At 40.7% G+C, this 16,398-nt stretch overlaps 1 protein-coding gene across 2 annotated transcripts in view; it reads right to left on the reverse strand.

Annotated features, from left to right (window-relative positions):
• Positions 1–16,398, reverse strand: part of ntrk3b (neurotrophic tyrosine kinase, receptor, type 3b) — a 159,281-nt gene that overhangs the window by 83,237 nt on the left and 59,646 nt on the right. For both annotated transcript variants that reach the window (XM_062389657.1, XM_062389652.1), the window contains exons 4-6: positions 11,343–11,411; positions 609–763; positions 110–252 (exon numbers count right to left, since the gene is read on the reverse strand). In XM_062389657.1, coding sequence (XP_062245641.1) covers positions 110–252; positions 609–763; positions 11,343–11,411 — 367 coding nt within the window. The remainder of the gene's footprint in view (positions 1–109; positions 253–608; positions 764–11,342; positions 11,412–16,398) is intronic.

Genomic DNA, 16,398 nt, shown 5'->3' on the forward strand with positions numbered 1-16,398 from the left:
GAGGTCTGCACTCTACTGAGTGTTATTCTAGTTTTTTTAAGATGTTATAGCAAGGTTAAATCTTGAGAATCTCTGAGCAACCAGGTGTTTGTGTGTGTGAGATTCTGACCAGGTGTGTGTTGATGGAGTTCAGGCCGCTGACAGTCCAGTCCACTTCAGGCAGCGGTGATCCAGATCCATTGCAGCTCACCGTCACATTGTCGCCCTCCATCACCAACACACTGCTGTGGCTCACACTGATCTCTGGCAAGTCTGCAAACACACAGACACACACACGCACAGACAAACACACATTAAATGTCACAGGGATGAGTCAGGAGATAATAAGTCTACAGCCTCTGTCGGAATCAACACACAGCTTCTCAAATCAGATTCACCCTCTGAACTCTGTCACACCTCCTCCTCTTCCCGCCTCAACTCACCCCCCTTCTCGTCTCTTTGTATACTTCACCTTTAACCCTCCCTCCTTCTCCCTCCTGCGTTTCCCGTCTTCTTAGCCCACCTGCTTCACCTTTCACTTTTTCCCGTCTCCTCAGCCGCCCCACACCTTGTTGTTTTCGCTTCTTTTCCCCCTTTTAAAAGCAGATCGACCCCCCTCCGTCCCTTACCACAGTTGTGGATGTACATGCTGTGCAGTCGCATCTTTGAGGCTCCGTTCCTGCAGGACAGCTGCTGCGTGTGGAGCCCGGCCTCCCCTCTCTGCTGCCACAGCTGGATCCAGCGGATATCACAACCGCAGTCGAACACCACACCATCCAGACGCCTTTAAAAACAAAAGAGATAGACAAAGAGTCAACAACAAAAGCAACAACAGTCAGAGTGTCCAGACACCTTAGGATACAAGCTGCAAAGGGGCAACAAGCTATAATCTGGAGAACACACACAAACAGCACACGCAGTGACGATAGGTCTGTTTCTCTCCTCGGCTACATAAACAACAAAAGCATAAAACAACTAAAATATCAGTATAAGAAAGAGCAGTCTACCGAAGGCAACAACCATGATGACTGATGACTGAGGCCGCATACTGTCGGTTTTCTTCAGCAACACCAAAAAAATTGATTTTGTCAAATTAAAATTGCACCTCTTTTACACTCAAATTATCGGCTATAGGGTAAACCAGGTAATCCCACAAAAACAAAATAGGGATTGAATCCTTTTCCAAATGCCAGGAAAGGACTTTGCCTTTCAGTTTTTTTCCGTGGTATGTCATGTTCAACATCACAAAAACTGAGGTGCTCTCTCACCTCGACATATCAATGGTCGAGTCATTTGACTCGGGAGTGAAAGCTGATCGTATCCAACAAAGACCAGTAGAAGAACAGTCTAAACATAAGCACAGCTGCAGGTTTTGTGTAACTTTTTTACTCATTCAGATGTGTAATCAGATGTGTTATTGAAGACTTGGGGTTCACTTTCGAAATTCACTTTGACAAAAAGTCCTCAGAACTTCAGATCTCTGCCATTCCTGGGAATCTTTGTAAAAACCATTTTGGACATTTTTCTGGCAAATATGACAATACATTGGCTTTTGATTGCATCGTCTTTGAGTTTCAAATATAATACATGCAACTAAGAAAAACAAGGATGCTGCTACATAACCAAAACAAAGAATATTATCAATTAGTTGTAGGTAAAAGCCTGGTTTATACTCTCTGTGTAGCCAGGTAGAGTCTCCACCTTAGCCTTCACAAGTGGCCAACAATGTGATGAGCATTTACAGCTGTGCACTTGTATGTCTTTGTCGCTATTCGATACAACACTGAACACTAGTTGCGAATAAGGTTGCAATGCCACTGTACGTGTAGTTCAAACAGCAGAGGCTGAAACTAAGTAGATCAGGTTGGAGCACGAGGGTCAGTTGCTTGTCGTTTCAATGAGAAACACTGGACTAGACATGCAAACAGGTCGACCAATCACAGCAGCTTTCATCACCGCAAAGTGAGTTAACATTTTTAGGGTGGTGAATGCCTTGTTTATGATGAAAGATACATGGCAACACATATTTAATCCAATTCTTTCTACATCAAAAACAATTGTTGACCGATCTCCTAAAACCAAAGATATACCCCATCAAAAATTCTGAATACATGCCAATTTATGGTTCATCATCCTTGAATGATGAAAATCAAACTTAATGACAGGAGCATCAGGAAAGAGTGATATATTCACAGGAAAAGCTTTAATGCTACAATCTTTGGATGTAAAATGAACTTCAGCCAGCTGCTTTGTCAAAGCTGTGCACACACTTAATCTTCTTCATTAGCGACCGAACCGGAGGAAACATCTGCTGCAGGAAAAGCAGCAAACTGATAACATTCTCACCCCAAAACAGTCTCCACAATCATAATATAATTAACAATGTCAGTGATGAAAATCTTCCATCGAATGACAGTGACTGCTCAAATTACTGTTTGACAGTCTCCACAGATATGTGTCATCATATTCTAGTTGAATTTATTCAGGTCAACAGACAAGAGGAAAAAAAATGAACATCTGCATCGTGGCATTCAAATGTGAGGAGGTCGAAGGTCAAAGGCGTGTTCAGGCTTGCAGCTGTATTAGCAGCAGACAGGTATCATAAGGCTCCTCTGTGCATACATTTTATCCTTTCACTAGTGTGCACCACACAATCACATTATTCAACATGGCGTGCCACCTCTGCATTTTGCATATGTCCAATTTGGAGGCTGTGATTGACCAATTTGGTCAAGATGAATGCCTGTCCAAATGTCCTTGACAGAGGTCAATAAGATATTGCAGAAAGCATGAATAATGGATGGGCTACGTCCACCATGCTGTATGAAGTAATGAGAATAGATTCCCGCAGGTAGATCTCACTTATTATCAGGTGCTCCCTGCTTCTGATACTGTTGTTAGAGCCACATTCATTATATGACCACTTATTCATCAAGCTAACAGACACACCATCAATTATCATCCAACTTGTTTTTCTTTAATTTCAACCCTATTCATCGTTTTCATGATTTTATAGCAATTAATTTATGAAGATGCAATCATTTAACTTAGATACCAATACTGAATATTGCATTATTCAGGATCTCACAATAAATGTATATATTTTTTATTAACGAACATGAAGGTCCAATGAAGGTCTTATGATGACATGATGAATTTCCTGATAAAACAGACATCATCCTCACTAAGAACTGCCAACTTAATGTCTGACAATGTCCCATGTCTTAATTTCCCATTAGGAAAACATATCCCATGATATATTATGATTTCTAAAAATACAAGAGGAGCTCTCTCCACAGACCGACAGCTCCCTGCATGCCTATCAGAAGAATTTAATTTAGCGCTAAGAAAGTCAAAGCACAAGGGATCAAAGCTCGGCAGAGCAGGGCAGACTAGGCTTTTATCCATTTGTACTGTAATTATGGTAATTGTTAATAAAAACCTCAACCTCCATACATTACCCCATGTTGCTCTGGGCAGAGCTCATAGGTTCCAACGTGCTGCTGTATATAGATACTGACAAAATAAGCTGGAAAAAGCAGGATAAGGAAGCCGCATCCCTGTGTGTTAACCACGTGCCAAGTCTGAACATTGCAGTGGCGATTGTCAAGTTTTACCATTTAAACGAGCAACAAAAGAAAAAATAGCAAACTGACAGGTGGAAGTTGATAAATGTGTGAAGGAGAGCAGATTAGACTTAGAAAAGAACAAAAGCAAACAGCAGTGTGACCCCAGATGGAGAGAGCTAACAGCATGAGGTTTCCTTGAAGCTGGCTAACGATCCACCCCACTACTCCCGAGGAGAGGTAATGATCACCACCGGAGGCTGTTTTTCTGGGAAATGTACACACAGGTGCTTTGGCTGAGGAGAAGCGGATCACAAGCAACGATAAGCTACATTCTGCATTGTTGCTTGTGTGCTTTGATCTCAGCTTGAATGCGCTGCTTCCTCTCCTTATACTGTTGTCAGGAATTATTTTCGCCTTTCAAATCCTGTGTGCTTAATAAATTGCCTTACTTGGATTTTTTTTTTCCTCTACCAGTGTTCCACTGATCTGTGTGACTGCAGGTTGTGCTTCCTGTGAGGCCTGGATTTATGGTAATTCAGCGGAAAAGAGGGGTTATTTTGTATTCCTGCCTGTCACATCACTCCCAGCACATCCACATGTTAATGCATATTTAATAATAGAAAATTAAATTGTGGATCCACTGTTTATGCCTGGAATATTTGTCATCTGACTGCCTACTAAACCCTCAACCAGACAGGGATTGTTCCTGTAACTATATTGTCAAAGCATGTTAGTCAAACTCCACAATTATCTTCATTAAGAAACTGTATATATGGATCTCTAGTGACCACTTTACACTTTATTTTAATTTTATTCTCACCTAAAAAGACTGAAAAACACGAGACAACTATGTAAGGAAGGGAGTGAATGGCCTATTTATCAGATGTAACATTTACTGACGAGCATTCCGTTAGCTATGATAAGATTATAATGTGAGTTACTTAAAATTAAAGTGCCTGTTCACGACTGGTGCATCCACTATGTGCCGAATGCCACTAATGTCTCTTTCACTATGTTCTGCCTTGTTCAAATTAAACACAAGTCTTTATAATTATCTCCATGGCCCCGATTCTAGCAGCTTTAACAATCTCTCTTCTCATCAAGAGGAAGAGAACCAAGTGCTCCTGTGTTGCTTTGACTCAGCTGACCGAGATCAGGTCATTATTTTCCTCTGGAGATTCAATAAAAGGTCATCCATGGTTTGATATCTTTTAGACCTAACCATTGTGATGCACTTAAACTTGGCATGAGTCAACTTTGTGTAAACTGCCGTTGATAAAGACTGCCTTCAATATGAACTAAGAAAAGTGATTTTATAACTACAATCCAACAGTGTTGCCAGTACTCTCAGGATTGTTATCATGCAGTATAGAGATTATCCAGCTGTCATGTTATTAGATTGGCTTCCAGTGTCCTGAAGCAGCTGATTGACAGTCGGATATCTATTCATAGGCATTGGACTGAATAAGGTGACAAAGCAATGAACATAAAGTGGTCGGGGTCCGCTGCACTGTAGCTGGTCCCTTGTCAGTAACATGAAATGATGCACACTGTTTATTGTACAGCAGGAGTTAGAGAGATAAGAGTTTCAAGATACAATTGTGTAAATCAATCAGGGGAAATAAATGCAGAAAAGTGGAGAGTTGACTCAACCAATGTCAAACGTAACACTTTTCAGCAAAAGCTATTACAACAGAAGCATTTTCCACTGATCCGGCTGAATTTGGAAAGAGTTGCTTTTACCAAGCCGCACAAAGTGTGTATCATTGCTTCGCCACACTCCTGGTTGCTGCTGGACAGCTGCCATCATTGTCATGCTGTATCACGCTGTGAATAAATAAATCACTGTTTGTCCCATGATAGCTTTTCTGTAAGGTTGCAGCCACTTGGCCAGTTAGTGTCCCAGCAGGCTCTCTCACTGCGTGTTCCCCCCACCCTTTAAACCTCTACCGCATAATTTGTCTGAAAAGCCAGACCTGACTTTGGCTTATCGCCAACACCACCTGCACTGCAATCATGTAGAGGCGCGAGGCACCAGAGTCAGGTCAGGGAAGGCTCCAGGTCGCAAAAAAAGGACAATGTGAGCAGCAGCTCAACAATTGTTTTTTTTTCTTCACAGTCTAATGTTGCTGTATGGACTCTTCCGAAAATGTTGGGATATTATTAGAAGATAGGTGCTTTGAGAGCTGCTTTTTAGTTTTTTATACTGGTTTATGTAAATATATACACACTTTCAAACATGAGCTGTCAAGTGTAACAACAAATCTGACTAACCCTCATAGTTTAATCAGGGGTCAAATGCTTGCTCCAAGGTGCATAAGGGCTCCATTGTCCCAAAGGACAAGTAACAGGCATGTTCAAGACAATTTATTTTGGTACTTGGTACTATTTGGCCATGCTTTAGCTGATGAGTGTTATGTGGTGCACTGGTGGATGTGTTTTTACAGTTCTGGTTAGTTGTTGGTTTCATTAGTTTTCTCCATTCAATCCCTGTCACTTTTTGTTTTGACTGCTTGAGCCATGTCCTATCAGAAAAACATAATGTTTTGTAGCTTTAAAATTACAGAATTCAGATAAATTCCCAAATTGAGGCCAGGGCCTTTACTGACCTTCTATTTGGTCTATTCTATATTTACACAAGAGGCAGACCTTTATTTCTAATTTACCCTGTTGCACGGTTAAGACAAACTCGAAACCTCCTCCATCCTTACTGTTTGTCTTAAGAATTAAGTATGACATCCATTTTCACAGCACTAATCGCTCAGTACAGCATGAGTCATGTCGGAGCCAGTTCCCAGACTGATGTTGATCTACCCTGAGTGAAATGCAACACTTCCTCCACAAATTTCTCTTCAAATCATGCTGCTTTTATTTTATAGGTCAGCTTTTGATGTGAGAAAACATGAGGGCATTTTGAGTATCATACCATCAATCAGAGGTAGGCAAAGAAAAAAAATGGTGGAATTAATTCACTGGAAATGTATTCTGTAGTTAGTTTACTTTGTGAGCTGCCCATCTTCCTCACTGTTTTTTTTGTAACCTGGCTTTTATTTATTTATGTTGGCGATGCCAGTTTCTTATTCCATATTTAACTTAGCTTATGCGACTTAAAAACTCAATAGCCAGCATATCCCAAATTAGAAAGGACACATATTCTCCTCATTCAAACATACATTGAAATCCATTTTCCACTTCAGGTTGTAAGCCCCACTGATTAGAGCTGATTAAAACCTTGCTGCAGTCATAATGTGAAAGAAGTGAGTTTTGCATCTGTAATTTTAAGCCCTGCACATTTACTTCACAAAATCTCTAGATGAATGGGATTGTTGCAGTCATGTCATGCAGTCAAGTGGATAACTAATGCTTTTTGTCCAAAATATTTGGAATAAGTTTTAGTATGTGGTGATGCACATTCAGTTTCTATGCAAGTTTAATAAACTTGCGAATTCTGTGTTTAAAGATTTCCAAGAACCTTTAAAGATCTAGAACCTAGATGCTGGTTACTATATGAGCAAACCTAACTGCATATTCCTGAAACAACACTGATTTCATGCCACGATGATTGCTGATGCCTGAGTTCACCTTAAAGCCAAGCTGTCCTGTATTTTTTTTAACTTTTTGAACTAATCAAATATTCTCTATTATCCCCATGGGGACATTTTGCCTGGGCCAAAGTGCTACAGGAGCTGCAGAACAATTTTTTTCAAGAATTGATCTATATCCTCCCTCTCAACACTGCATTTATACTATAAACAATAAATCAGTTAATCAGTAAATTAATCATAGAAAGTCTCCTCTACAGATTGTACACATGTATTCAGCCCAGCAGTTTGGCTTTTAAGATGGAGACCTCTTTAATGTACAGGCCACTGCTGCCCCCAGTCTAGTCTTTTCGACCATGTTTAACATTTTCATACTCTTTTCCTCTCCAAAGTCAGTCTTTGATGTTTTTGAAGAATGATTGTAAATGTCATGTCCCTTCAGTAAGAGTTTTTCCCTGAGTGCAATCGGAGCCTAATGAAATGAAGGTTAAAATCAAGTAATTTACCTGCTCATAGAACCCTCGGAAATGTTATGTTTAATTCATCCTAATTCACTGGCAGTCGCATCAGACGATTACAGGTTTTATCTATTCATATTTCATCCATATTCAAAGGAAACTCCATTTTGCAGTGAGAGGCATAAATGTTTGACTTCGCGTTCGGCCCCTGCTTCCCGGAGAGCTGGGATTAAAGAAGCGCTAACAGAATAAAGGGATTCGGGATGCACATTGCCTCAGGCAGATCACTTCAGCTCCTAGCCAATACGAATAATCTGCTCTCTTTTTGTGGACCAGACAGAATGAGCTTCCTCGAAGAAGCCAGTCCGGGTGACTGCTGCTAACTCTGCTTCAAATAATCTCCAATAACATCACCCTGGAAGCAACAGCGGACGGTTTAGCATTTAGCCGCCCCCTTCACCCTGCTGCTGTTCTCAGGCTCGTGATTGGCTGGGCTGTGCGGCACACTGCAGCAGCTCTGGTCCTTTGGCTAAAGGGCACACAGACAAAGAGGCAGAGCCGATTATCTGTGTCTCAACCAGAGGCAGTACGCAGCAGACATCTATTGTACAGCTTCAATGTGATGTTGGGGCCTTTTCACAGGAGCCACAAAAGACTTGAGATGATTGAGATTTCACTGATAATATTGCTATTGTTACTGATATTAAGATATTGCAGGGAGTGGGAAATATCTGCCCAATCAACCTGCAAAACAAAGCCACTGTTTTGCATTACAATTTACTAAGCTTGATAAGGGGCGTCCTATAAGAGGAAAACAGACTGGAAATATGTCAACTGATAGAAACTCCTGTTTTCTCTTTTGTTAACAACTGTCTTATCATAAAGGTTGACTTTTGTCCCCACGTCTGATTTATCTGTGGATAAAACCTGCAAGTATCAGCCCCTAAAAACCACAGAATGCTACTAAACAGGCCATATAATGAGGGAACTACACAGTCAGTGCTTGTTCAGGGTGAAAAGAGAAGCCCTGCCTTCATGTAGAAGAAGCTCAATCGTTTATTCAGCTACTTTGACATGTTTTACACCTTATTAATTATGTGTGTAGGAGCAGTTACAAGCAGGAAATGTAGCATTTAATTCTGATCTTGGTTCATCAAACAGCTTTGATGAAGCTCCATGTTGTTTAATTGGGATTACAGAAGGGCACTGGTGCTTTTATTACTTTGGACGCATTACCTTGTTGGCATGCTTGTTCTGTACAAATACATTTTCTTAGTTGTAATATGTTCCATAGACGCATCTCCCCCTGTTGTTTTCATTTCATCTTGATTATAAATAATCAAGTAGCATTTAGAGCTATTGTGTTCAGATAATAGACTTTAACTTTTGAAGTCAATCGGTGAAACATCGTGTTTTAAGCTTCCAAGGCCATGCATTGTAATTGCAGGCTTAAAAAAAGCTATTACTCATTTTATATTCATTGCAGGTCACTGTCACAGATGTTACAGCTATACAAATTTTACTCTTTCATTGTTAAAAAATACACCTACAAAAAACAGCGCCTAGAGTGACTGAGATAACACGGTGTTGCAACAGCCTCATGGCATAGGGCCATGCTCTCCTTTTGTCGCATTAAAACGGAAATTATTTCAGCTGGTTTGATCTTCCCCCCATTTACATAATATTAGTGTGGTTCAGCAGCACGTGTGGGCTCTCATCACTGATACTGCATTGTGTATTATTCTAATAATTAAAGGCAATAGCCACCTGGTGAGCACGGTTCATTTGGCATGATTAAATGATTGGCACCTACCAAGCTTATATGGTCGGCACGAGCATGTAGCCACAGTGAGGAGAGTAATGATGTCAGGGCCACGTCCCAGACTCTGTCAGTGATAGAGTGACTCATTTCCTATTTGCGAGACCTGATTCCACATGGCTTCTTCCTTGCATAACGCCTCGGCCCACGTCTGTGCCGCCACGCCACTCTAAGTGACACCTCTTAACTAAACACACCAAATGGAATAGACATAAAACCTCACTCCTCATCAGCATTCACCAGGAAACACGAGCATCGGCCTGCCCTGCTTTTCATGTAGAACAACAAAGACACCATTTGTACACATCTAAAATGGTTGCCTAAGAACAAATAGGATTGCACATCAGAGCAAATCGAGCTCTGGGAGATGAAGCGGTAAAGACGGATCTGTGCTAGTTATTTTGGTTTGCTGCATGTCATGTAGTCTGTCAAATAATTGATGAAACCTCATGGTATCCTCAGTGTCAGTGTCCCTGCAGAAAATGTCAGGAAAAATACCCCAATCTTTTTAGTATTAGATTAAGGCTACAAGTACAAAGGTAACAAAGTAAATTAGTTACTGTTGTTACTACTGTATCAATTGAATGATTTGTTTTGTAAAATGTTCTACTACCGTTTTAATCAATTATGCAATTATGTTATTTTATTTACTCCAAGTATCTAAAAAAACACTTATATATTATATTTTAAATAACTTTTTCTAAATAAAGCATATATATATTATATATTATAAAGAGAAATTGATTGCTGAATGTATAACATTAAAGAAGTGCCAAAGTGAGCGCAGCATTCTTCAAACTAGTCAAAGTTGCAAACAGAAAAATGCAAATACAGAAATGTGTCTTCCCTGAGTTTGGCCAAAATGAGTGTTCACCTTGAAATCCAATCATTCACTACAAAGCTGGAGACACTTTTTGTGTTTCCAGGGAATGTAAGTATAATTTGCATATCTAAGGTTACATCTAATCTTTATGAGAAAGATTGAGAAAATGCCGTTGCATCAACAAGACGAGAAGCAAATGCCAATCTAGTTTAGCTGAACTGAACAGCTGGTTAGATGACAAAAGCACAGAACTTGTACAAACGAGTTTGAAGAATGAATTTCACAACCCAATCACGGATGTTCTGAGGGATTCACAGACCCATCTGCCTCTGATGAGGGCCCATAGTGAGAGGACACTTGTGTAGCACTGGTATGGGGTCTAGTGTGAATTGCCTCCTACGCGGGCTGGATAAGAAAGAATGTTCTGTCATATCACAGGGTCCTGCGAGTTCTCACTATGACAGGGTAAGCTAAATGCCCCAAATGCAAAACCACAGTGTCAGTGTAAGCAGGGCTTTCCCTCAACTGTGCTACCTGGAGTGTACGTAGGCAGAACCACTCCGAATCAGCATTGTGGCGTGTTCTCAGAGGACCTGCCCTGCTTCTACCTCTGAAAATAGCACAATAAGGAGGCCTGCTTGAAATAGTATTGTATCACCTCAGCTCTATATGCCACAAGACACAGGAAGTGCAGCTACTGCTCAAAGCAAGCAAAAGGTTCACATGATGGACAGATCTGACAGCGGTAATGATGTGTACATTACAAGCGGGGCGACATCCCAATGTTCTCCCCGGTGGTGAAAGAGCAAACTCATTTCATAATCGCTAAAATATTCATAACAAACAAGAAAATGGGGTCCGACTCCCTCCTCCTACCAGGGCCATTACATTTCCTTTGTGTGTGCTAATTAAGTCAACAAATGACCCCTTATATCATAATGCCACTATACCGCCTATAGGTTCCCTCTTTTACACGTGCTCAGAAAAATTATAGTTTTTGTTCAACAAAGACAGGAATTCTATTGGTGTGCAGTGATGACAATTTGTATTGAGGCAGATAGTGCGCATACAGCGTTGATAAATTGCTGAAATAAAATACACACACACAAAAGCGAGCCAACGAGAGAGATCCGAGAGGGGGAGAAGACTTACAGTTCGGAGAGCTGGAGGTGCTGGAAGAGCTGCCATGACAGAGTGCTGAGAGGATTCTTTGACAAGTTGCTGCAGAGGAAAAACAAAGAGAAAGTTAAATGTTACATGTGAATTGATTTTAGTCTCTTGCTTGATGTCATGTCTGTTCCATTATCTGGTTGAGCTGAAGTTCATTTATCAGTTACTTTTTGTCTGAGCCCCACATTGCTGTGTTCTTCTACTCATGCAGTGATGTGTTTCGGTGTGAACACTCTGCAAAAATGTATTAAAACGAAACAGGCAAAATCTCAAAAAATTATATAAAGGCTGGTATTCATGGTTAAAAATTAAGTACTATCCCTTTCCTTGTACTATTGACAAGGAAAGGGAAACGGCTCTTGCTGTGTTGAGCTTCGGGGGCCTGGCCAACTCAATAAGAGAAAGTTGACTGCTTTCAAGTCAAATAATTCAATTGACTTAAGGAACCCCTGCAGCCCACAGAGCCACTGAATTCAATAGTAAAAAGCCAGAGACTTACAGGTGATTTGACGAGAATATTTAACCAGTTGAAATATGGGCAACAGGCATCTGTCTGTCTGTACAGTTATTGAGCAATACAATGTCTCCGTGGGGACATTACTGCATCACTTAGTCTAACATGTACACTATGAAATCCTCTCATCAGTCCAGGCACCATCAATGCACTGCATTACACCACGAGAGAGAAATGAAAGAGCAGCATTGTATCTGACCCGGTGTTTTCTGTGATGTGAACAGTTGTCTAATGACTCACACATTTGACATATTACGGTCACTTTGAACTAAACAGCACCGCTCACAATGTGTACTGGTCGCACTCATTGAAATGATAGAGGATGTACTGTACATGGAGTGCAATAAAACAATTTGAATGTACACAGTGGGTCAATGGAGATACCAACAGAATGCAGCAATAAAAACATTGGAATATAGCAAATTAGCCAGTTTAATACAGATAACTGTTAAAATGATTTTTTACCATTCACCATGTGGGTGTGTTAAAATATTATATATGTGAATGGTGTGGTAAAGGTAAAACCTAATTAACCATATAGACAACAACAGAACCATAGTTTTTTTTTTTTAAATACAATAAAATATTTAAACAATTATAAAATATATGGAGTATAAGGACTTGCTAGTTATGTCTAGTGCTGTAACTGGGTGAGTTCATGTTGAAACGCAGATACTCCTGTAACCAGAAGTGTCGCTATGGCAACAAGGACTAAGGATGCTGCAGGACTTTCTCATTTCCTGTGATATCACATGTGCACACACATTCACATGCAGCCACACTCAGATCCGTGCACACACAAACACACACACATGCCTACACGCACTCAGTTAACATCCGAAGAAGCATGTTTGCATGAAGCTGCTCAAACACACTTGTTAAATACTGTCAGTTTGAAATGTGTGCTCATGCGAATGAAGCGTTCAGAATACAGGGGATGTGTGTGAGAATATGTAAAGATGCTGCACGATGTTTCACCTCCCGGAGAAAACCGGTGGTCCCTCTGGACCTGTATCACACTCGGATGGAATACATTACAGAGAGGGAGAGAGAAGGGGAGAGAGAGAGAATGGTCGAGCGAACAGCAGCTCATTAGGTGTCTGCTCAACATTTACGTCAGATCACACTCCCCAAAATAGACACATTTAGACCACAGATCTCCAAACAGACACACGTCAAACAACAGACACTAAAAGAGACAATCTTCAGACCAAAGATGCAAATACACTTCCAATTACAGGAGCCCAAAGAGACACTACTGACGGCTTGGTTGTTGATCTTATTTTTTCTAAGAAGACTTAAGATGGGATCATTTACCATAAATGAAACTCCTGGAACCACAGAAACATAGTCACCTTGAGGACCTCGAAGAATAAATAAATAAAATGGAAGATCCATCCATCCATATCTATATATATCCCTTGAGGGCAAAGGGTGGCAGCCCACTGTGCCATATACCATTGGTTTGTGAAATGCCATTTTGAAGTATGCCCGAGTCAGCCCCATCTGAACTGCTGGCTGTCAATCATCCCTGAAGACTAGTGACATCATAGAGACGCGACTGCAAAAATCAGTTCTTTGATCTCTAATATCTAATTAATTACGACATTATATCCAGATAGATCACCAAAACGCTGATAAGACGGAGTAAACTCAGCTAATGACACTGTAATGAGTCATGACCATAAAACATTAAGAACTTATATTTCATTAAAGAAGTTAATGTTTTTTTCAATGTCAGTCAATTGAGCCTGAGAATTTTTTTGGAGCAACCCCCAGCTGTCTTTTTGTGGTATTGCACTTTTAAGCAGAATAAAGGAGAGAAAAGGAGAGGTAGTGAGACTTCCTTCATATCTCTGGCAGGAAGTGTTCTATTTTCAAAGGTCATGCTTCGCATCTCCACAAGAAATGTCAGCTGAAATTGGATTGGGGGGGGGGGGGGTAAATGAATTAATAAATATATAAACAAATCCACAAGTAAGCCATCAAAGCTGAGGGAATGCCAAAAGACAGGAGGTGAAGAAGGCCAAGTGCTGTGAAGAGGGAGGCCAATGATTATTAAATTAAAAAATGAGCGGTGTAGAAAATGTATCTATTTATAAGCTAGGCAGCTCAGTATCCAGGACTGGAAGGACATCCTGTATAACACCAACCAGCAAGCACACCCACACTTTACATTGACATGGACCACTGTACTTTGACCTAAGTGTGAAACAAACACTGCATCATCATCCACAGTTTTTCCGTCAATGAGCCACAAATTATTTCTGCTCCTCAGACTCATCTGAATAAGGAATGATAATTATGTTATTCACATGAAATTTTCATCAGGCTTGGGTAAAAGATATGTGTTACAGCGACGGATGTATCTAGGTGTTAATATTGATGCCAGCGTTGGCAACCCAGCCAGAGGGCGACGAGGTGAATGCTAACCAGAACGTGGATTTTTGCTCCTCTGCAGAAGAGGTGCGACTCCTCCTCCCTCCTTCTTTAATAATTCTGTTTGGCACAGATGCCACTGGGAGAGCATGGCTACTCGAGAGGGTTGGCTAATTAGTGCAGCATCACTGGTAGCTATGCTGTCTGAGTGTGGGGGAGCGTCTGCGGATTGACATCAGGGCCACTCAGAGCAGAACCAGACAGCCACCGTGCGAGATGTGGCAACCCATCAGCTGCAGGGACGTTGTGAGATCCAGTCGTCATCTGTCACTGCGTGGAGAAGCTGCTAATACCCACGAATAACTGCTGCTGTTCTCTGTTCACTCTAACAACATTTCATATGGAAAAAAAACGATTTTCTGTTATTCTAAATTGGTCCTGAAAAGCTGACATTTTACAGTATGGAGATTTTCCTCTTGTACAGTAACCATTTGCACTTCTCAAAATACTGTCGCTTTAATAGTATGCAAGTAAAAGTAATTGGATGGAGGCTTTAAACGGGAACGTAGAAGTGCAAATTGAGTGTGTGGAAGAATCGTTGCTTTGGATTACTTATGGGTAATTACAGTACAACATAAAAATACTTAAAATCCCAACGTATTAGATGAAAATACACTTTCATTCCACATCTATCACTGCCTGATGCAACAAAACAGTGATTCAGCAGACAGTCTCACAGTCTTTTATTCATCCAAACAACAAACACCCAGGAAAATATCCTCTTGGAAACGTTGAGCATGAATGTAAGCATTCAGATGAAATGTTTTGCCAGGTATTTTTCTGCGGTTTCTGTAATAACTGTGTTGATAACGCGCCTGAAACATCAATACCGTAACCACTTATCCCCAGATAAGTAGCCCCCCTCATTTGCAGAGGTTAATCTTACTACAAAAACATGATTGTCCTGAAGCTGTGGGGTGAAAAAATATAAAGTTAAGATCCTGGCTATAATGTCGGAATGAGTCTACGACACTCCAGCTGTCTACATGTCTCTGCCTGCACAAAACTTATTTCATGCTTTTCATGCTACCCCGTGTTACTATGAATGTCATGGTCCAACAGTCCATCCGCTCTGTACAGCTGCAGCTGTATGCATCCTGCCTGAATGCACACAGTGATAGAGTACAGAATGTATGTTGACGTGCATATTCAGCCACAGCAGCATTGCCTCCGTCACAGGCTGAAAAATGCATATTTCAAATATCATAGGCCACCCAGAATGATGAGGTTTAATTAAAGAGGAGCACCACAGTAAATCAATTTGTCAATATTTTATAATGTTAATCACATCTTCATAGGGCTTAATATCACCTTCTTATTTTTTGGTAATATTATCTGTGGTGTATGACCTTTGACTGGGATCAGACTGGACCTTCTTTACATATGGGTTTAAATTGCCTGGAGATACAGGTATTGGCTTTTTGTCAGTTGTTGACATTTCATGTTGCAGTACTACTCCAAATCCATACCATTTCATGCATATCACATGAGCAGTAAAATATACCTCACCTAATCTTTTTAAAACAGCTTGTGGGCTTGACTTCCCTAACGTTGCCATTCCTGCATTTTATAAAGAATTGAGTCCTGCTGCCAAAGACATTTTTATGTTTTTCCTTTTTACTGTAGCACACAGTTCAAAGATTATCAGCCCAGCACTACAGTTCCTTAAAGACACCAACCTCCTGCCAATGTGCGGACTCCTTTTGTATTGCTGATGCTGTGACTAACTCAAATTCTCGTTCAATGGGAGTGTGTGTGTCTCTTGAAGTTCATGTATTACATGAGGATCAATTCTCTTGATAGACTCTCGGCTGCTGCTGAGAGGACCAAAAAAAAGAAGATCTCTTTCATGCACAAGCTTTTTATTGAACTCTGGTCCATTTGGTTGGAAAACTACTTGTTGGGCAGCAATAGATTGTTGTATAAGTAGCTGTAACGGATGTTAGAGAGAAGTTGAAAAAGATCACATGAACCATGATCTCTGGTTTTGATGCACCTTTTCCACCCTGACCTTCACAAGCACTCATTTGCTGAGCTATTGTGACGACCCCTGAAGCTAAACAATCACTTCTGTCTCTCGCTCAT

Source organism: Platichthys flesus, chromosome 1, assembly GCF_949316205.1.
Source record: "Platichthys flesus chromosome 1, fPlaFle2.1, whole genome shotgun sequence".
NCBI lineage: Eukaryota > Metazoa > Chordata > Actinopteri > Pleuronectiformes > Pleuronectidae > Platichthys > Platichthys flesus.